The 21,504-nt window shown below is 41.4% G+C and overlaps 1 protein-coding gene across 3 annotated transcripts; it reads right to left on the bottom strand.

The window, feature by feature from the left end:
* Window positions 1–15,737: 15,737 nt before the first annotated feature.
* LOC147421015 (pentatricopeptide repeat-containing protein At4g13650-like) lies at window positions 15,738–19,698 on the bottom strand. Of its 3 annotated transcripts, XM_086504693.1 has the most exons (3): window positions 19,539–19,698; window positions 19,228–19,332; window positions 15,738–19,153 (listed from the first exon to the last, which is right to left on the bottom strand). In XM_086504693.1, the coding sequence occupies exons 2-3, from the start codon at window positions 19,251–19,253 to the stop codon at window positions 16,867–16,869; spliced, it is 2,313 nt and encodes a 770-aa protein (XP_086360819.1). In that variant the 5' UTR covers window positions 19,254–19,332; window positions 19,539–19,698; the 3' UTR covers window positions 15,738–16,866. The 3 variants fall into 3 exon arrangements, with proteins under 3 accessions (XP_086360819.1, XP_086360818.1, XP_086360817.1); XM_086504692.1 differs by having other exon boundaries at window positions 15,738–19,332; window positions 19,539–19,697; XM_086504691.1 differs by having other exon boundaries at window positions 15,738–19,696.
* Window positions 19,699–21,504: the final 1,806 nt, after the last annotated feature.

Genomic DNA, 21,504 nt, shown 5'->3' with positions numbered 1-21,504 from the left:
GATGGAGGAGAGTCATCATCATCATGCCCTTCTTCTGGTTCATCGTCCTTCTCTGCTTCTTCTTCCTCCTTATCATCATCATTCTGCTGTTCAATATAATCAAGGATAGCTTGATTTGCTAGAGCAGTGTTATATTCATAAATTTTATCTTGCAAATCACTTTGCATTGTCTCCATAAGAGACCTCAAGTTATCCATGTTGAAAACAACATTGCCTTCTGGATTCAAGATCTCGGCCAGATTATTATAGATATATCTTTCTGTTAATGTGGCCTTCAGAGCAGTGTGGCTGGTCAGTAAGGAGTTGAACTCAACTCTCTTCATTCTTAGCATAGTTTCGAACCTATCAGCAGCTCTTTCAGCTTCTTCCTTTTCTTTCCGCATGGTCCGTATCTCAAACTCCACCTTGTCGAGCTTACTTTGTAAATACAGAATATTCCTAGCTGACTGAGCTTCAAGGATACTGTGGCGCAGGTTTTGGACTACTCTCCCTTGGTCCAGCTTTTCAATCTGCTCCTCAGCCTCCTTTAATTCAGTCTTTACTTTAGTTAGTTCACCTTCTGACCCTGCAGCATCCAACATTTGTCCCATGCAATTGACAATAGTATTCCATGATGATTGAATAAGTACAGAACAACCATCCTTAACTGTTGCTGGGTCAGATTCATTTGGCTCATAGATCGTGATAGGAGCCATGTAGGGTAATGCAGAATAATCAGATTTTTGTAAAACTAGTCGTCCCTTGAGAGGATGAGTCTCCATCTGCTGTAACCTGTCTTACTTTGTCAACAGTAGGGCTGCTTCATTGTATGGGACGGAAACCCTACCAAGTGGACTTGGAGATGCTGGTCCTTTGCCCTTATCAATCTAGTGTGCTGGCTGCTCATGACTGGCCCTTTCTGGCTGGTCTTGTCCAGTATTGGTGGTTGCTGAAATCTGGCCTGTTGGCTGGCTGACTCCACCAGTGGTTTGGACAGTATGCTGTTTAGTCTGGAGAACTGAATTCCTTTCAGTAGACACTATTTTGATTTGACTTTCTAACTGCTTCAGGGGAGCAGTGCTTTTGGTCAGTGTCGTCCTTGGCCTCTTTGAACTGCTAGCTTCCTCTTGTATAGCCTTTCTCTTCTGTCCAGTGGGAATTGACTGGCTTTTTGGGGCTTCTTCATCGGATGATAATTCTACATTCTGGGATACTGGGAATGGCTTCTGGCTCCAAGCCATTCTCACCTGATCATGGGCGTCTGGAGCAGTTGCCCAGTACAGAAACTGCCAAACATACCAAGCCTTGAATACACTTTGAGACTTCAACTTGGCAGTTTGTTGAAGTACATTATGCGACAATATATGGCAGAGGTTGATATCGACTTCAGAATCCAATCTCTTTGCTAAAATCATAGCAAAGAGTTTCTCCGACCCATATGTCGGATTATTTTTCAGGCTCACAGCTTCAGCCACAAATCGGTAAGTAGCTGGAACGTCCATACGTACTACTGGAATCCCTTGCGCATTGGCTTTCCGTTTCTTTTTGGCAGCATCATCTTCCTTCAAAGCTGCACTGATCTGCTCTGCAGTTGCCTTGGCTCATTTAGCATTTGGAATGCAAAAGCAATATTTTCTGGAGTGACTGACACTTTTGTACCATAGACCATAGTACTTCCTTCTTCAGCATTAAAAGAATCCAAGACTTGCCTTATGATGGCTGTGTCAAACTCAATCCTGGTGGCTTGCAGAACCACACGCAAATCTCATAGTTTGAGTAAAGCCTTGGCTTGCTCGGTAAACATAGCACTGAATCTTACTATGCGGGATGAGTGGGAGAGTTGCCTTTGCAACAGTAATAAGGGCTTGGGTTTCGTCGATAGCCTCCTGCATCTTCTCCGACATTTTCTTCCTACCCATACACCGTGAGGACAATGATGCAGTAGACGAAGAAGAAGATGACTTACTTGATTCGTCGAACCCGTATCCAGGTGTGGCGCAATCCACAGTCTCCTCAGAAGAAGAGGTTTGCGGCTACAGTGAGGAAACTTCAGAGCTCGGCGATGGTGAATGGACAACAGACGGTAAGCGTTGCGCAGGAGATTTGCGAGAAAAAATGCTTACTTGCCTTATTGTTATACGCGTTCGCGCCATAAAAGCTCCACCACTTACCGTTCCTAGAGTTTTGTGCACCGCAAGTGACGTGGCAGACATGCATTGGACAAGAATTTTGCTCGTCTTTGAAATGATTACCACTGATATTCCACCTAACCGTTGGTCCCCCAAAAATTGATATTGGTGTCCATACTTTTCTGGTTTTGGTCTGGACAGGGTTTGATCGCACTGGTACTGTTCTGGCTTTTTGACTGGTTCTAGAACTAGTTGTACATGGAAAAGACCTAAAACAGCTGATTCTGCATTTTCCTGGTCTTCAGCTCCCAGATCATCAATGCCCGTTTTCCTGGCTTCTGAATAATAGAGCTTGATTTTAGCTCCATTATATATCCCTGGGGCAAAAATAATCCCGACAGATCTTCAGTCTTACCGTGCCATTTGAGAACACCCAACCAACTTCAAATGGTCCTGCCCACGCTATCTTTAAGTTTGGTTTCTTAGGGCCTAATTTTGACTGATATAAGAGAACCAGATCGCCTTTCTGAAACTCTCGGACCTTAATTCGTCGATCATGCCAGTGTTTCCTTCTTTGCTGAACAATTTTCTTGTTCTAGCATAGCCCTCTGTCTCAGCTCACCTAGCTGTGTTATCTCTTCCAGTCTCTTTTTCAGATTGTGATTAAAATCTAAACCATACTCTATCGCCATTCTGAGACTTGGTATAACAAATTCCATTAGTACAACAGCTTCAGTGCCATACACCATTCTAAATGGTGTTACCCCTGTAGTGACCTTATAAGCTGTTCTATATGCCCATAGAGCAGCCTGAAGCTTCAAGTCCCACTGTTCTGGCTTTTTTTGCACAATCTTGGTGAGGATAGTCTTAATGGTCTTGTTGCTGCTTTCGGCCTGCCCATTGCATCTAGGATAATATGGTGTGGATTTTCGATGCTTGATTGAAAGCATATCCATAGTGTCATTTATGAAGTGTGTCCCTTAGCTTGACACAATCTCCATAGGACATCCATAGCGGCAGTCAATATTCTCAAATAAAAACCTTTCAGTGGATTTTGTTGTGTTGTCAAGAAGAGCCTTAGCTTCTACCCACTTGGTTATATAACAAGTAGCCATCAATATATACCTATTCTTCCTAGGAGTAACCTTCTTGAATGGTCCCATAAAATCCAAACCCCATTTCATGAAAACACCCAGTGGTTGGACTGGTGTTAAAGGAGTCATGTCTGCTGCTGTAGGTCTACCCATTCTTCGGCATATGTCACAGGTTTTGCAGTCATATGGGAAGCCATCCTGAGAAAGAAACTGATATACTTCATATAATTCAGGATCAATTGATTCCGTCGCTTCCAGCTGAAATAATTCAGCATCCACTTGTTCGTCTCTTAAAGATGCTTCAGAGTAGCCCTCCATACTCCTAGAGAGAAAATCAGCACCACAATGGTTTTTGCCAGGTTTATTGAAAATTCAAAATTCAAATTCCATAAGGAATATCATCCACCATATCAGCCTGCCTTGAATAACGACTTTATTAATCAAGAATAATAGGGCTTGATGATCCACATAGAAATGAAACAATTTGCCTAGCAAATAATGCCGAAATTTTGTAGCACTGAAAACCATCCCTAAAGCCTCTCTTTCAGTGGTCGTATATCCTTGTTCAGCCTGGCTGAATCTGCGACTAGCAAAGTATACAGGATAGTCAGTTTTTCCTTCTGGCTGAGCTAGAATTGCTCCCATTGCCAGTCCCAAAGCATCCACATGTACATGGAAAATGACATCCCAATCTGGTTGTCGAAGAACTGGTTTACTGACGATGGCATTCTTTAATTTCTGAAAACTTTCTTCACATTGAGTGGTCCAACTGAACTTGCTGGTTTTCTTTGTAAGCTCATACAATGGTAATGCTTGAGAAGCAAACTTATGCACAAACCTTCTGTAGAAATTAATATAGCCCAGAAAAGAACTTAATTCTAATGCATTCCTAGGCGCCTTGGCCTGTTGGACGCATTGGATCTTGTCATTGGCCATTTCTATTCCATTTCTGGACACCACATGTCCATGTAGCTATCCTTTCCAAACTAAGAAGACATATTTGAATGGATTTAAACAAATCCGCTTTTCCTGACAGCGCATAAAAACCATCTCAAGGAATAGTAAATGCTTTTCCTATGTAGAATATACAGTGAAGTCATCCATGAATATGGCGAGGGATTGATGAAGAAATTCACTGAATATTTCCATCATACATCTTTGAAAAGTGGCCGGTGCATTGCAAAGACCAAATGGCATTACCAAATACATAAATGCTCCCCACCCCGTAATGAAAGTGGTCTTTCCCCGATCCTCAGGAGCAATTTGTAATTGGTTATAGCCACTATATCCATCCATAAAGCTGTACATCTCATATCCTGCAATCTCATCAAGTAACATATCTGTGAAGGGTAATGGAAATGGATCCTTAATGGTTTGAGTGTTCAGTTTCCTATAATCTACACATACTCTCAGCTTCCCATTCTTTTTTGTGTTGACAAACCTCTGGATCCACCCCTTTCAGATCAGTATGTTCCCATGCGAATACATCTTTATAGTGCTGGAATATATGTTGTGCCTTCTTTTTCATCGTAGGATTCAGATGTTTATTAACCTTGATCATTCTAGGGTTTTCTTCAGACCCTAAATTCCATTCCTCTATCTCTTGATCATCTGGAAGCAACCAGTTAGGCCCTCCACCCTTTCTCTTGGTTGACTCCTCAGCATAATCCCAGGACGATCCTTTGAGCTCTGAATTACCATTCTGATTTCTAGTAGCTCCTCCAGAGCATGCTGATTCTACTGGTGTGCTGAACTCAACTGGTTCTTCTAGCCTTCCGGTTAACCGAACTGGACGTTCTCCTGAATTCAGTTCAGTGGACTGTTCTGAAAATTGTTTCTTTTGTTTTTCAGCTTCATCTTTGTTTATAAAAAGTGCATTGAGATCTATCTCTGTTAATGGAAAAATATTCATAGCTGCCAATATTCTCTCAAGTTTCTTCACCTTGTACTTCTGGCAGAGCTCTTTGGGTCTTAGTTCTTTTCTCCAACTTTTGGTGTTATTTGTCTGAATCTGGATTCTGCTACGGGCCCCTTGTATTGTCAAAGTCTGATTAGCATAGTCGTTCGCAGCCTGTGTCGTTCGCAGCCATGGGCTCCCGGTAGCATCCCAAATGCTCCTTACACATCTAGTACTAGGAAACTGGCTTTTAACTTTGCTTTGCCCACTCGTATCTGCATATTATCCACCACTCCAATTGCCTGCACCACTCTATGATCCACCATTTGGACTTTGAAAGGTGCTGGTTTCATGTTAGTAATTCCCATCCTTTGCTGAAAATGTACTCCCAAAATGTTAACCCCTGCTCCTCCATCTAGTATGACGCTTGAGAGTGGTTCCCAGTGTTTTGGCACTTTGTAGTCCACCTGAAGCACCGGCACTTCATCATCTCTGACAGCTGTCAAGTCGACTGCTCTGGCCTCTGCCTCAATCTTCATTCTGCCTGATGAACTTCGCTGCTTTAGGTAAAGTTCTTCTAATGTCCTCTAACTCCATAGTGAGTTTCTAAATTCTATCACAAATTTTGACATGAATTTCCTCTTTCTCATGATCAGAGTTAGTCGTCAGAACTTGAAGAACTTGTATTATCTTCACAATACCATTCCTTTGGTTCAGTGCTTTCAGCTCCTTTAGCAGTTCCCAACTCCTCCATCAACCCTTGTAATGCAGCCAACATGGTCTCAGGCATCCCAGGCTTCGACTGGTTTGGTTGTGCTGTCTCAGACAACTGGGTAGGTATCTTATGAATGACCCGGGCATCAGAACTCTCTGGTTGCTCTAGCAGCTTCTTGGCTAAATCCTCAGTGATTTTCGCCGCTAGTTCTCTTTGCTCCTGCCATTCATCAACCACCTTTTCTTTACCCTTGGCCTTCCATACCTCTCTCTGCTGAGCCCATTTGCTACCTTCCGGAGTGACTGGTTTCGCTGGTCTTTCTGGAATTTCCTCAATCACCACCCCTTTGCTTCGTGTGACTGCTCGTATAGGAACCGGTTCTGGAACCTTCGCCTCGGTATCTGCAGCTCTAGGTGTTTCTGGACACTGAGCCGCGAAATGCCCATACTTACCACATGTATAACAATTCAGGCTTCGATTCTGAAAATTACCACGACCTCGGCCTCGGCTGGTACCCGCTTGGTATCTACCGTGCCCTGCACCAGTACCACTTACACCTGGTTTCTCTTCTTGAGAAACATTGGTAGTTTCCACTCTTACTGGTTCATCATTGGTGAATGCCACCACTGACAAATCTTTTCCCTTCTTAAAATGATGAATCCAAATACCACATTTGTTCCATAGATGGCCATAGGCTTTGCAATAAGTGCACTGTGGACATTCGTTTGAAACATGGTCTTTAGATTTACACTTTGAACACCAGGTTTCCATTCTTCTTACCGGCTGTCTGGTCTGGCTAATTTCAGCAATTTGCCGGTCCATCTCTTCAATCTTCCTAGACCAAGATCCTTTCTTAATCTTGTCTTTGATTCTTTCATCTAAGATGCTTTCAGAGCTACTGGAGGCTCTACTGGACTCATAATCTTCAATAGAAGTACTGCTACTGCTGGACCTCCTCTTCTTATGACTCTTTTCCTTCTTAGCTTGTTGTTCTAGCTTCAGTGCCCGCTGCACCAAATCATTGAATTTCTTGGTTGATGCCGGCACCTCCTGTTCCCTAAGCTTCTTACTGCGAAACCATTCAAAAACCATGCTCGCAGCCGCTTTTCGGATGGTGGTTCCTGCAGTTGTTTAGTTAGTTCCTTGATTTTCTCAACATAGCTTCTGACTGACAATTTTCCCTGCCTTATCTTATCCAACTCACAGAGTATATCCTCATCCCGTCTGTTGTCTGAATATTCCAGTCGGAAAGCTTTAAGCAGTTTATTTTATGATCTGAGTTGACAAGCCGGGTAATGGTAGTACCATTTCCTTGCTGCCGCCTTTAATGTTTGCAGAAAGTAGTCACCCCAATCATCTTCATCAATAATTTTTAACTCAGCATATTGCTCAAAGACTTGGATATGAACATCCGGGTCATCCTTCTTTCCCCCTTTGAACATGGGAAAAGAAATTTTCAATGAAGATGTGTAATCATGTCTATCAGCCTCATTTCTTCCTCTTCTCACCTTGGAATCCTGACTCCTTTTGGAAGCTTTCTTATAATAGTCCATGTCTGCATCCCAATTCCGTCTCAGCTGTTGTCTCCTCCCTGGCTTTTCTACTGGAAGTATGACGACTTCCTTTACTTCCTTTGGATCCTTTGTCTCCGTGTGTGGTCCGAGAACTCTTGGCCTTGCGTTCCTCCCATTCAGCCCTGCGTCTTCTGGACTGACTAGAATGCTGAGAGTCCTGTGCCTCATCAGCATGACTGTGCTCCTCTTGAGCCCCAATGTCAGTTACTTGTTCATCCTTGGGATCAAAGTCTCTTTCTGACTCCTCAGGAATAGGGTCCACACGATAGGATGGTTTTTGGCCATGACTGGGTTTGGTTGCCATTTTTGCTGCTGAAACTTAAACTGGGAGAGGAGTCTGCTGGTCAACAAGCAACAGATCTAGCCACCGTGATCGCCAAAATGGAATTGGAGTTGATCTCTTTAGATAGCCGATTCCAATGTTAGAGTTTACAGTTATTGGTGATTCAGTAGTTCAATCTGTAGAACTGGAGGAAAAGATAGAAACTGAGCTGGAATAGTTACATGAACTGGAATACATTTGCTGAGAAATAGACAAGCTGAATGACTGGAATTAGTGTTCAGATTCAGATTCAGAAGGAATGGATACAAAGCATATCTGGTTGAAGTATACTCGACTACTGTATCAGGAATTACAGAGTAAGAGTACAAGTGGGGATAATGTAGCTTAAGAACAACTTCAGGACTACAACCACACAATGAGAGTAGGAAGTCAAAAGATCAAACAGCCCAAAAGTACAACCAACACTTGCCAACCCGATTACAATGTAATGGGTCCTATTTATAGCCTCTTGGAGTTACTGTGGTAATCGTCATGGTAATTACTGATCGATCCGCTGCTCGGCTTTCCAGGAGCTGGTTACCACCTAGTGAATCTACCTCCGCTAGTGAGATTGCCTCCGTCATCTACACCCTATCCCCTCGAGTTCCTCTTTTTCCTGACCTGCTCATCCTATTTCAGATGTTGATTGACCTGATCAGCAGTAATTGGTGTGGCCTTGTTGGCATTTGGTAGCTAGAAAGCATGGGCCAACTCCCCTATGGTAATTTCCAGTGAGATACCATTGACATGTGTCGTGCCCTTATCCGGGTTGGTGTTGAGGACTTGTTGAATAATTTTTGAGTCAAAAGGGATTCATGTAGCCTTAACTACAACCTCCAAACTCCATAACTTGAGCAATTGTTGTTCTTTTTCTTTGAAGACATAATTCCCAATTTTCTTATGTGAGACATAGCACATTGCTTCGACAACAAATGCCAAGAGAGGCTCATTCTGTGCAGTCATTTCTTGTATGGTGTCCTTCATCTACTCAGATGCTTTCTTCTTGCCCATACACAAGTGAGGTGAGCCATGGTGTGTGGAAAGAGAGTACTCACTTGTAGATGTAGGAGAGTCAAAGAAGGAACACCAAGGAGTATCAGGTAGAGCAACAACTACTATTGAATGAATAGGTGTGAGTGGTGAAGAAATTTGATGTTGCAGTTGTGAAGTCGTAGAAGGCGAAGGAGGAAGCTCTGCAGGGTAAGGCGCGAGTTGCACATGTTTCTGTGGGTAAAGTGAGGAAGTGCACACTCATCTCATTGTTATACGCACACACACCATGAATGCTCCACTTATTTCTTGTCTTGGTTTTGTGTGCACCGTTAGTGACGTTCATCCATGCATTGGCCGGTCTTGATTGTTATTACCGACGAGATTCCCTTAATGATTGTTACATTTATTTCCATTTGGTGACCGTTATATGGTACTGGTCTTATTGGCTTTTCCCTGCTCTGGATCTAAACTGTCATGGCTAGTTGTCACGTGTCTGATAATACTCAAATGGAGTTTTGTCTGTGATCGTGAAAGGGTTAAATTGTCCTATCTTTATCTAGTATTGCTGATTCTGAACTGAAATTGATGTCATATAATCTAATGGTTTTGGATGATTGTTGTGTCTCTATGGTCTGATATGAAATAAGTCGAGAGGTTCATCTTCTGATCTTGGATGTGTCCTTCAACTCTAGAGAGGATGGGCTACAATAGATTCTTTCCTTTGAAATGAACCATCCTTTTTTATCTATCACTGGGTGCACTTTTATGAGCTGGTATGTGGGCCGTTCAAACGCTGGTGGATCCTTTCTGTACAATTTTCCTTTTTGGTCTACATAGTGTGCATATGAATTATGTGTACCACACAATGCTAACATCATTCTGTTTGATGTGTCCCTTAGACTCGTGAATGATTGCACACTTGTGGCAGTGGATGCAAAATCATTTGCAAACCTAACAATCTTTTCTACAATCGGTGCTATCTGGACACCTTGACCAAATTCATGCAGGAATTTGTTGTTCAAAGAATCAATTTTAAGCTTTTCAGGTGCATGTGCATCTTTATGCTGATTTTGAACTTGCAGTGTTTTTACTGGTGCTTCTAATGGTAATGCAGAATCATCTGATTGCATTAAAAGTGACAAGTTAAATGCACTTACATCGAGATTTGCATTTTTCATTTTCTTTGTACCTTGCTTGGCAGTTGATATGTCCCTGTTGTCGGGATTTCTTAGACAATCTTCAGAAAAATGTCCACCTTTTCGTCCACAATCTAAGCAATACGCGTACTGCCATGGATTGGAGCTCATCTAACCTGGAATAGTATAATTTGATCTTGGCCCCATTGTATACCCCATGCAATAGTAATCTTGATAAGTCTCTTAGTCTCACTGTGCCATTAGAGAATACCCAATCGACCTCATTGGGTCTATACCATGCTATCTTCAAATTAGGTTTCTTTTGTCCCAGTTTTGACTGATATAATAGTACCAGATCCTCTTTCTTGAACTCCCTGACCTTGATTGTACTATCATGCCAGTGTTTTCTTCTTTGTTGAACAACCTTGTGTTCAAGCATGGCTCATTGTCTGAGTTCATCTAGGTATAACAACTCATCCAACCTCTGTTTCAGATTCTCATTGAAATCCATGTCGTGTTCTATTGTTAGTATGAGACTAGGCATTGCAAACTCCATTGGAACTACTGCCTTTGTTCCATACACCATTTTGAAGAATGTCATACCAGTGGTAACCTTGTAAGCAGTCCTATAGGTCCATAATACTTTTTGGAATTTGGCATCCCACTAATGTGGCTCTTTCTTAACAATTTTTTTGAGAATAGTCTTAATTGTCTTATTTCTACTTTTTGCCTCACCATTGCACATTGGATAATATGGCATTGATTTTCCGTGCTTCACTGAAAAGATCTGAGTCAGTTGAATTGTTTCATTTATGAAATGGGTTTCCTGATGTGAGACAATCTCAATGGGACAGCCGTATCTACAAATGATATTCTTATATAGGAAAATAATTGTTGATCTAGCAGTGTTATCTCGTAAGGCTTTAGCTTCCATCCACTTGATGACATAACATGTGACCATAACGAGAGATTCTCTTTGATCTTAGCTATTGTACATTGCATTACACCAACGTTGAACTCATCTTCATCTTCTGCTTGGCAGTCATATATGGATGTAATATCTTTTCATCGTGGAACATATAAACTAATTTTTCAGTTTTGTTTTGCGAGTTGTGCTATGAACATACTTATACATACTCCAATTTCTTTTAGAGCTTGAATTTGTTGCACATTGCGTCGGAACTTTCATTGCAAGTATACGAAGAGTTGAGTAATTCTCACCATTGTTCATCGTCCACCACTTCCATGCAAGTTCTCTTTTGCCATCGATTGAACAAAATCACTTGCAAAAGATCCTTCTTTTAGTCTGAATGCACTCAACTCTTTATGCAATTAATATGATCTTGAGCTTTGAAATAGAACATATTGATGACCTGATAAAAATTTGTGACCACCGTTACATTTGATATCAATTCTAAATTTCAATACTCAAGATTGAGCATCTAAGCCACACTATGGAGTGGACCATGCGCACTCTTTCACTTGGCATAAACGTACTTTTACAAGACTTTCCGTTGTCTAGCAAAGAATGGTAGTTGGCACTCCTTTTTCACTGCACCCTCTGTTAACTTTTTAGGATTTTTAAAACTTTGTTGGATTGTCTACCAATTAGTCATATATACTTTCCGTAGGTTTGGGTGATTATTTGTCAAGGTTATGCATCATAAACATAACATGCATCATTACATGGTATGCATCCATTACACTCCTCCACCAGAAAGCATGTTTATGGATCCTCGCAAACTCGTAACCTTCTCTTTCACTCGTTCAGACTAATCAAGCTGTCAATCGTCAAACATTGTACAACCAAACATGTCAATTACAAAGCACTTATTATGTATGAGAGACTCCAGTGTGTAAAAGTGCGCACAAAATCGAGTGTCAATAGGCAATTTCAACATAACTGACATGCGCATCCTCTATATATCAAGCACTCTTTGTCGTTTCAAGATAAACTTTACAACTTGATATATGACGTTGATTATTTTGGTAAACCATGTGGTTTTCACTAGTGTACCAATCTTTTAGCACCAAGTTTAAATTGTGTGTATTGCAACCATTGGCATAAATATGTGAAAACATATTTTTTATCGTATTATCAGTATTTTTACAAATTTTTGCGTTGTCCATGACTAATTGAATGACATGTTCAACACCTATTTTCTTAATTGTAGTGGTTAAGTATAGTTTGCATCGCTTTTTTGGGCGACCCAAGATGCTCTCTAATACGTAGAGCCCTACCTAATTTTGTGATCATGTATAGTTTACATTGCCACTCTACATATCGATCACATATGTTGTTTGCAAACTCTCACTTTTAGTCAAGGGATTTATTTTTCTTTCCTAACTGCATATTATTTATGTTGACATTCTCTTTCATTGATTGCAATTAAAAGCAAAGCATAAGAACTTTATATTTAGTTGCAAAAATAAATTTTTACTTTTCAATATATATTTAAAATAATTTTTTAATTAAGATGCAATCAAATTTATACTCTATGTGATTTGTAAACAATAATTAACTTATGTAGTGGCGATAAATTTAATTATTTGTTCCATTGTTTTCACATGTAATGTAATGGAAATTGCCTATGAACTTTGGAAGTAGCGGAATTAGGAAATTAGGTGAAGCAATTTTAAGAGATTACTTTGTGAGCATGGCGGGTGAACTTAGTTGATGGTAGCAACATAAACATGATACTTAGTTAACTTGGCATGAACAATACTTTTGCAAGAGAGAGAGAGAGTTTAGAGAACATGACAATAGTTGAGGACCGGATTCATATGGAGCCGGTCTCCCCTCCGATAGGCATTTGTATTATAGTTTCTCCATCAAGAGAGACTTGGTACAATACAATCTTTGTGTTCCTTGTGACCTAGGTGATGCAATGAAGATGGAAAGCCTCATGCATCACAAACATAACATAAACTTGAAGAAAGCATTAACTATCCCAAGCCTCAGTCCCAAGGCCTCAAACACCTTCGAAGGTGGAGAGAGCTGGCGGGGAACGAGGATATGGAAGAGGAAGAAGAAACATTCCATAGGAGAAAGAAGTAGTTCCTCACTTATTATTACTCTTCTTGCTAGCATACATAATAGCATAGTAATGGAGATGGAGAAGATGGCAAGCTTAAGCATTGAAGCATGACTCTTGGTTGGATTTGCATTCCATAGCCAAGAGTGTTGGTGTAGGCTTTCACTCTCACAAGCTTGGAGGAGGAGCTGGTGTTCCTCAACTTTCACCAAGTGAGATGGTCTCTCAAGTGAGTGTGTGTGATGGTCTATATTCTCCTAGCACCCCCCCTCCTTGCTTTGGGAAAAAATTCTACTTGCTACAAGCTCATTGGACCCCTCTCCCCTTAGCCAATCACATGTAGCCTGTAGTCAAGCACATGGGTAGTCTTTTGACAAGTGTCCTCCTTACCCCTTAGAGAGAGAGAGAGCTTGAAAATATCTAGATATTTGTTAGGTGGAAGTAAAAGCTCATTGGACCCCTCTTTAGCTCACCCAATAGCATTCAAGCACCCATGTGGTTAAGCTTAGTGAGAGTCTGACATGTGTCCCATGTGCTCTTTTAGAATTTCCCTAACTTTGAGATTTTTATGCATAGGAAGTTTCTCAAGCAACTTCCTCATTAAGTGAGTAGGTTCTCTTTTTGACTCAAGCATCTTACCCCCCATGCATAGGAAGTTTCTCAAGCAACTTCCTCATTAAACGTGACAAATACCTCAATCAAGCATGACAAGCACCTTAGATGGAGTTCCCACCTCAAGCACAGCCCTAGCTTGCATAAGTTTAGATTGGGTTCCCACCTCAAGCACAATCCTAGCTTGCCTAAGGTTCTCACCTCAAGCACAACCCTAGCTTGCTTAAGGTCAAAAGGACTTTTAACACTAACCATTGGAGGTCTTTAATGAAGCTAACCCTAAGGTCTTTTAAGCTTCGTTAGTTAACCTTGCTCTTTGACAGACCATCTCTCATTTGGGCTCCTTTACCATTGGCCCCGTGTTGAGATAGATCCGTAAGCACATGTCTATATTCAAACCCTTGTTCCTGTTTATTATCCCATATTAAATGATCAGTTTAATATGAGAAAATCGTTTGGGTTGGTTAGATATTAGATATTTGATGACATGCAACAATCGCAATATCAAAATATATTGACATAAGTGTATGCAAAAATGTCACTTTATACATATACAAATTTAAATAAACATAAGACAACAAAGAATAATCAACTTAGGCATGGTAACGATGTTAATTATTTGCAATATACAAACAAAAATATGTATGATTTTAATCTCATGCAGCAACAATCTTTCACAATATACGATGTATTTTCTATCCGACATTATGTATGAAACAAAACTTTGATTAAAATTTTGACACTAAAGTCTCTTAACATGTCTAAATTGTTCAAAAGAAAATAAATATTGTGCATATTTATAAATTTGAATAAAAACTCTCTATGTGGTATCTAAGAATATAATTTGATGCATCAATGGTAGGGCAAGGCCACATCATGAATCAACCAATTTAATAAATCTCACATAATTAGTATAATAAAAATATACATTTATGCAATCTTCAATGCAATTACACACTTGAGGACTACTTTAACCCACTTAAGGATTGCAACTTCCTGATACATTCGACTAAATAGATAAGAATTGCTTTTATCCAAGTAAATTTTGTATTGTGTAGTGACAAACATCAGACATCAAACAAAGCCTATGATGGTGTGAAATGTAACACTTGAAGGACCTTTATATGTATGGTACACTAATACATGATATCTAGCCCTTGACCAACAGCTCATTTTTAGTATATACTCATCTTCTAAAATCAACTTCAACTTCTTTATAGACCAGTGGCTTTGTTACAGTAAGCATGACCCTAAGGAACCCAATTTGCTCAGCATCATACCTTTGTATTAAGCCAAGGTTTTATGTGGTTACCATATTAAGAATCACGTCAAATCCCGTATTAGAACCAATGACTTGGTAGCCTTAGGTCGGTTGACAAAGAGAATTAATTGTACTTGGCATAAGGATATGCTCCCCAAGGATCTGCCTAGTCAAAAGATTGAATATGTCAAACTTTTCTTTTATAAAGAAAACATCCTGCCAGGCTTTTTTCGATTCTCGATGGACCCGCCGAATAAATGTGTTTTTTTGACGAGCCCATCACGAATTGACAAAAACCGATGGGCTTACAGATTTGGATAGTTTTTGCAGGTTAATGAAAAAGTCATGTGAATATTTAATGTGATCACGAGTTTTAGAACATGTTCACCCAACGTTACTAGCATGTTCGTAATCACGTTAATGAAATCCATGGATATCAATACCAATGTGGAGTTAATAAGTTTTTGAGATCCCTGATACATAGATCTCTTGGGATAGTTTCCTACGACGTTAAAATTCTCTCTCTTCTTCTTCTTCTTCTTCTCCTCATTATAGGGAATATGAGCTCTTGGAAATGGGGAACAGTACGGTCTCTCATTTCTCAAGATGTGCACATGAAAAAGGGTTCTATTTATAAGAGCATCGCTAGCCTATAAAAGGAGTTGGTTGGATAGAGCTTCTATGTATACTCTTAGCCACTTTAGTATTGGAGGCAATCCAAGGTCGTGCACATAGCTTTTCATTGCATTGTCAACTTGTGTGATCACATCTCGCTTAGTGTATTTTGCATCTTTAAATCCCATGAGCATAATGCAAACCTAAATAAAGGTGATCTTCGAGACAATCATGTAACATTTTTTTCATCAATTCATAAACAATGGGCATAAGCAAGATAGCCCAACGTCTCACACAATTGCCTCAGAACTCCTTTCCAAGAAGTGGGAAGCATGTTAGAGGGCCTATAGTGGAATAACGATTTGAAGCAAAGGACCGTCCCAAACTGGTGATTTCCAATTACTCAAATTGATGATGTTTTACATTCAATCATGCTTTAGTCAAGGAAATGATAGGGCTGATATGTGTGACAAATACACCATGTGTACATTGAGCATTGCTGATTTAACAAGTATGTGCAACTAACTGTAATGAAAATCCCTTTGGCAACCGATGGAATTTCATTTTAGGGTTTAGGGTTTAAGGCTTAGGGTTTAGGGTTTAAATGTGCTCCCATCTCACAATGTGGAGGAAGGGAGGGCCTTCACAAATGTAGAAGGAGAAAGGACCCCACCAGAGGCCATTGACTCTTGACATATTTAAAGGCTACAGCAGTAAGTCCTTGGCTTTGGTTTTCAACTACACTTGCCTTGCATAACTGAAAAGCCATGCTTTGTACAGAAAGGAGGGCCAGGATCCCGATTCCAATCAGTGATGAAATTAATGGTACTCGAGTGAGCTACAAGGTGGTTGCATGTCCTAGGAGCCAGGTAGCTCCCTTAAGAAATCTCTGCCATCTGCAACATCAGTCAGCACCCTTTGATGACAAGGGAAGGCAACACCCAAATCAGCCTATCCTCTTTGAAGTCTTGGCATTGCTTGGACAACCATCTCTCCCAAAGCACTCTAATCTCATAATTTCTGCACTGTGCGAGCAAAATCTTCTTCAATGCCAAAAGTAACATGATTGTTGCAAGAGTGGAGGTGTAGCAACGTTTGCTGCTCGACTGAATTCCTAATGTGCTTCAGTGCGTTTACACATGGGCCGCCCAAACCTGGCAAAGCTCAGACAGCTCTCCACCAGCTGAAGACACACACCGAAACAATAAGGCAAAATGTGTCTTGAAGACTATGGGTGCTCTGTCATCGTACTCTGAATGCTTGATATGTAAAGGGCACCCCCGCCCATCCCCTTTTGGGATGGGCAGGTGTGTAAGTGGCCTCAGGTTTCCATGATGCCTTTAGCCAATTCCTCTGCTCAAGTATATCACTCCTCAAGGAAAGGAGTAATGTCTTTGAAAGCTGCTGGCATTACACTTTAAGAAGTTTGAGGACCACAGTAAGTAATCAAAGAACTTTGGTCTGTAGCAGCTGAGATATTGAACCACTCTGCTTGGAATGACGGCTACTCATGTGACTGATGCAAAGAATCGATTTGTGACACTTCCTCAAAACAACTTGTTGCTAAGTTGTATCTTTTGTATGTTCTGCAACTGCTTAATAGAGATCGCCATACAAGCATATCACAAAAATCTAATGTTTCTGTAAGGTCAGATGCATCATTCAGCCTTCCAGTTCGGGCAAAAAGATCAACCATGCAGCTGCAATGCTCTTCAGTTGGAGAGATCCTAAAGTCTTCCACCATCATTCGGAAATAAATAAAACCTTCCTCGACAAGGCCTGCCCGACTGCAGGCAGCAAGAATACTGGTAAAGATAACATCACCTGGCATCAACCCTTGCTTTTGCATGTCTATGAGGCATGCATGGACTTGTGCAAAATGTCCCGTTGAGGCATAACCTGCAATCAAGGCACCCCATAATGCGGTATCACGGTCCGACATTCCTTTAAATACCCGACACCCATCATCGATGCTGTCACAATTGGCATACATTTCAACAAGATTGGTTGCAATGACCACATCTGTTTCAAGATTGACTTCAACTGATGCTGCATGTACCCAATTGCCAGACTCTGACGCTCCCAGCATTCCACACGCTTTAACACCACAAAGAAGAGTAACCTTGTCCGGCATCAATCCTTCCTTCAACATTCCCTTGAAAAGCTCCATAACGGACAAACCATCACCTGCACCAGCAAACCCCATCATTAGAGTGCCCCAGGATACAATGTCACGGCTATGTAAACAATTAAACACACTACGTGCATCGTCAAGCCTTCCACACTTGACATACATATCCACAAGAGTACCTTCAACCACTACATCTGCAAAAAATTCGCTTTGAGTGACACAAGCATGTGTAAGCATAGCAAGCTCTACGCTTGACAGAATGCCACAAGCTCTCAAGGCACCAGAATAAATTACCTCATTTGCTGGCAGCCTTTCCAGTAGGAGTCTGGCAAAAAGGTCAAGAGCACAGGCACCATATCCCTGTGTAACAAAGCCAGTGATCATTGCACCCCACGACACAATATCTGTTGCACTTGTCTCATAAAAAATGCTTTGTGCCTCGTCTAAGCTCCCACACTTGGCATACATGTCAATTAGAGTATTTAGAATTGCAGTATCATGGTCCAACTCATGATGTATGACCTCCTTATGTAGCAACCTTCCCTGACCTATGGCACCTAATGTACTACATGCTTTCAAAGCAGATAGAAATGTGGACTTGCCTGGCCTAATGCTCTCCTGCTGCATCCTCATGAAAAGATCAAGAGCAGCATGTCCGCGCCCATGTTGGGCATAACCGGCCATCATTGTTCCCCATGTCACCAAATCTCGGCGAGCTATATTGTCAAAAACCTTGCGTGCATCTACAAGGCTGTTGCACTTAGCATACATGTCGACAATACTACTAGCTAACACAGTATCCTTAACAAATCCATGCCTAATAATTAAGTCATGTAAGACCTGCCCTTGCCTAATAGTGCCGATGCCGGCACATGCTTTCAGAGCAGCGGAGAGTATAACTGGATTGAGCCTAACAGCAGCCTTTTGCATTTGTTCAAAAAGCTCCAAGGCCAGTTGACCCTGCCCATGCTGAGCATATCCCACAATGATCGCACCCCATGTCACAACATCTGGAGTGGACACATCTTTAAAGACCCTCGATGCATCCTCTAAACTATCACACTTGGCGTACATGTTCACAAGGTTGCTTTCAACCATAGTGTCACGTTCAAGTCTATCTAAAATGATCTCAAAGTGTAGAAGCCTACCTATGTTCAACCCTTTGATGGTACTACTCGCCTTCAAAGCACACAAATAAGCTACTCTAGTAGGCCTTATTCCATCTTTCTTCATTGCTTCAAAAAGTTCTAGAGTAGGCAAGGCGTACCCACTAGCACTATATCCTGTCAGCAAAGCGCCCCAAGACCCATCCGTCCTGTTGGAGAGTCGGTCAAATACGCAACGCGCATCATCCAAACGTCCACACTTAGCATACATGTCCACAAGAGAGTTTCCTATTAAGGTAGACTGTTCATGTCTGCCTATTAACACATAAATATGTACCTGTCTTGCAGCTTGTAAGTCTCCGAGTTTACTGCAAGCTTTCAATAAACTAAGGATTGTGACCTTATCTTCCTGAATACCCTCCATCTTCATTCTATGATGTAGCCGAAAAACCTCATGTACATTATCCATCTTTACATGAGCTGCCATGGCTGCGTTGCATGTATAAGAAGTAGGATGTGGAACTTTCTGGAAGACATCGATGGCTTCCTGAAAGCTGCCACATGCCGTAAACAAGCGAATAAGTAGGTCACTGAGTACTGTGACCGAAAAGAAACCATTTTTACTCACAAGTGCATGTATGCGCTGAGCAACATGCAAATCTTGACTATTGCTGCAGGCCTCAAGAAGATGGTAAAGATCGTCCCTTGATACCGACATCCCACATTGGCTTATCTGTTCCAAAGACTCTAGTCTCTTCAGTGTCTGTTGGTTGTTGAAAGCTTTACTTTTGTGGGGGAGAGACTCCATACTGTACAATTCTATCCGTGAAGAAGAAGGTGGGATCGGGCATTTGAGAGCCATAATTGGCAGCCCACACACAGGCAAAGATAGCGATATGGATTGTAAGAAGAGCACTTGCAAAGGAGACCAGAGCCTACCTCAGCATTTGGAGCTCGGCGATGAGCCACGCCTTGCCGTTCTGTCGAGCTCAACGAGATGAATTAATCTAGATTCCACACCGTTAAAAGTGTACGAAGGTTACTATGGAAATTTAATCCAAAAGGAAACTAGTTACTTCGTTAGCGTACAAGGCGCGTTTGCCCTCTCCTCTCAATCGTCCACGTAGCCTCGTTACTTCGTTAGCGTAGAATCCAAAAGGAAACTAGTTACTTCGTTAGCGTACAAGGCACGTTTGCCCTCTCAATCGTCCACGTAGCCTCGTTACTTCGTTAGCGTAGAAGGCAAAATCAAAAATCTGACAGCTCCTTCATCCACGTGGAAGCGCTTTTTTAGCGATTGTATCCTTCTTTTTAACCGCTCTTTTAATTGCAGGCAGATCACACGAAGAGCTCCCATTGCAATAAATCGCCGCAATTCTAGTAGGTTGTCACTACCTAATAGATTTGCAGGAGCTCGTCAGCTCGTCGCAACACATTAGATACAGATAGTTGTCACAAGGTTAGCAATCTCTCTCTCTCTCTCTCTCTCTCTCTCTCTCTCTCATGGTTTTCTCACTGTTTGTAGGAGGACTGCTTATGATGTGTTTGTGAGTTGCTTGCTCTTGGTCCATGTCTAGTTACATGATGTCTTTGAAACGTTTCTAGTCGCATTTGCTCTCACTATCTATAGGATGACTCTTTATGATGTGTTTGTGAGTTGTTTCCTTTTGAACCATGTCTAGTTCAAAAACACATGCTTGAAGCAAGTAGAATTGCTTCAAAAGAGCTGCATCCTGACCATCCGCTACTCGCTCTAGAGCCCCCGTTGACCATTGCAATTAGGTGCATGCAAAAAATCCCTCGGCAACAATCCACTCGATGGAAATGCGGGCTGTCAATCAATCTAATAAGTGCAAAGAAAAGAGATACAGTGATACTGAAAGTAGAGAGTGCTCATTAAGTGGAAGGAATGCATTTGACCAAAATGAAACTTGCTGCTTTATCAGGGGTAAATTTAGTAGGCATGGATGTAGACAATGAACATGTTATTGTAGCTTATCACAGGATCATTTCCTAGTAAGTACAAAGCCAGTCTCTACATGCACTTGGGTCACGGAGAAGGGCAGAGCAAGCATTATAAAAATTCGGTTCTATGGAGTTGTTTTTTTACATTACCTGTATTTCTTCTTTGAATGGTCTTTATGGATATTCCTGTCATCAAGGAAGGGCTAGACACAAAGTACAGATGTTAATTGTTGCTGAGCTCTTGTGATGGTTTTTGTCTATGACTCCCGTGCGGTTTGTTTTTAGAAGATAGTGAGTTTTATGTGGGTGATTTCAAATCCTTGCAACATGGCTCTGCAAATGATGCGCTAGTGGCTCTTGGTACTAATGCAGCTTATTAAGATAGTGCACCGTCATCATCGTTTGCTTTGGTTTTTGAGTTCAGGATGTTGAAGGTAAATGGGGCTCCACAAGACCCTTGTATAGGGATGTGCCATGACTTCAGGTTCTTTATCAAGTATACGCGGTAGTGGGGCAAAGAGAGAGAGAGAGCCATGTCCATAATAATGGTCGCATGTTCCACTAGAAGCATCATCTTGAGATGCTGGATCAAGAAGGGCTCTAATGGCTAAAGGCGCGTTATCTTGGGGCTCGTCATCATGAGTAGCAGAAATTTAGGACTGCAACAGGGCCGCAAGGGCTTGGTCTTCATCTGCTGCAAGCAGTTCATGGGGGTTAAGAGGGATTGGACTGGCAGCTTGTAGGTCCCGAATAAGCAAATGATACCATGTGAGCGAGAGAGGCCAGGAGGCCTCCCACTATCAGAGGTGTAGAGAGAAAGCATTAGTGCATTGTGTATGCGTGTGTGAAGGTAGAGAGAAGATACACACATAGAAAGGCGGTGCTTGATTGATTGATTGTGGTTACATATATAGGCTTGATTAGGGAGGTTTGAACCGGT

Source organism: Adiantum capillus-veneris, chromosome 28 (genome assembly GCF_014529385.1).
Source record: "Adiantum capillus-veneris isolate H3 chromosome 28, ASM1452938v2, whole genome shotgun sequence".
NCBI classification, from domain to species: Eukaryota; Viridiplantae; Streptophyta; class Polypodiopsida; order Polypodiales; family Pteridaceae; genus Adiantum; species Adiantum capillus-veneris.
This window is presented reverse-complemented; position numbering and strand designations above follow the sequence as displayed.

Excerpts from the sequence above, each read along its gene's own strand:
- LOC147421015 (XM_086504691.1), bottom strand. The coding sequence starts at position 19,461 with ATGGCTCTCAAATGCCCGATCCCACCTTCTTCTTCACGGATAGAATTG.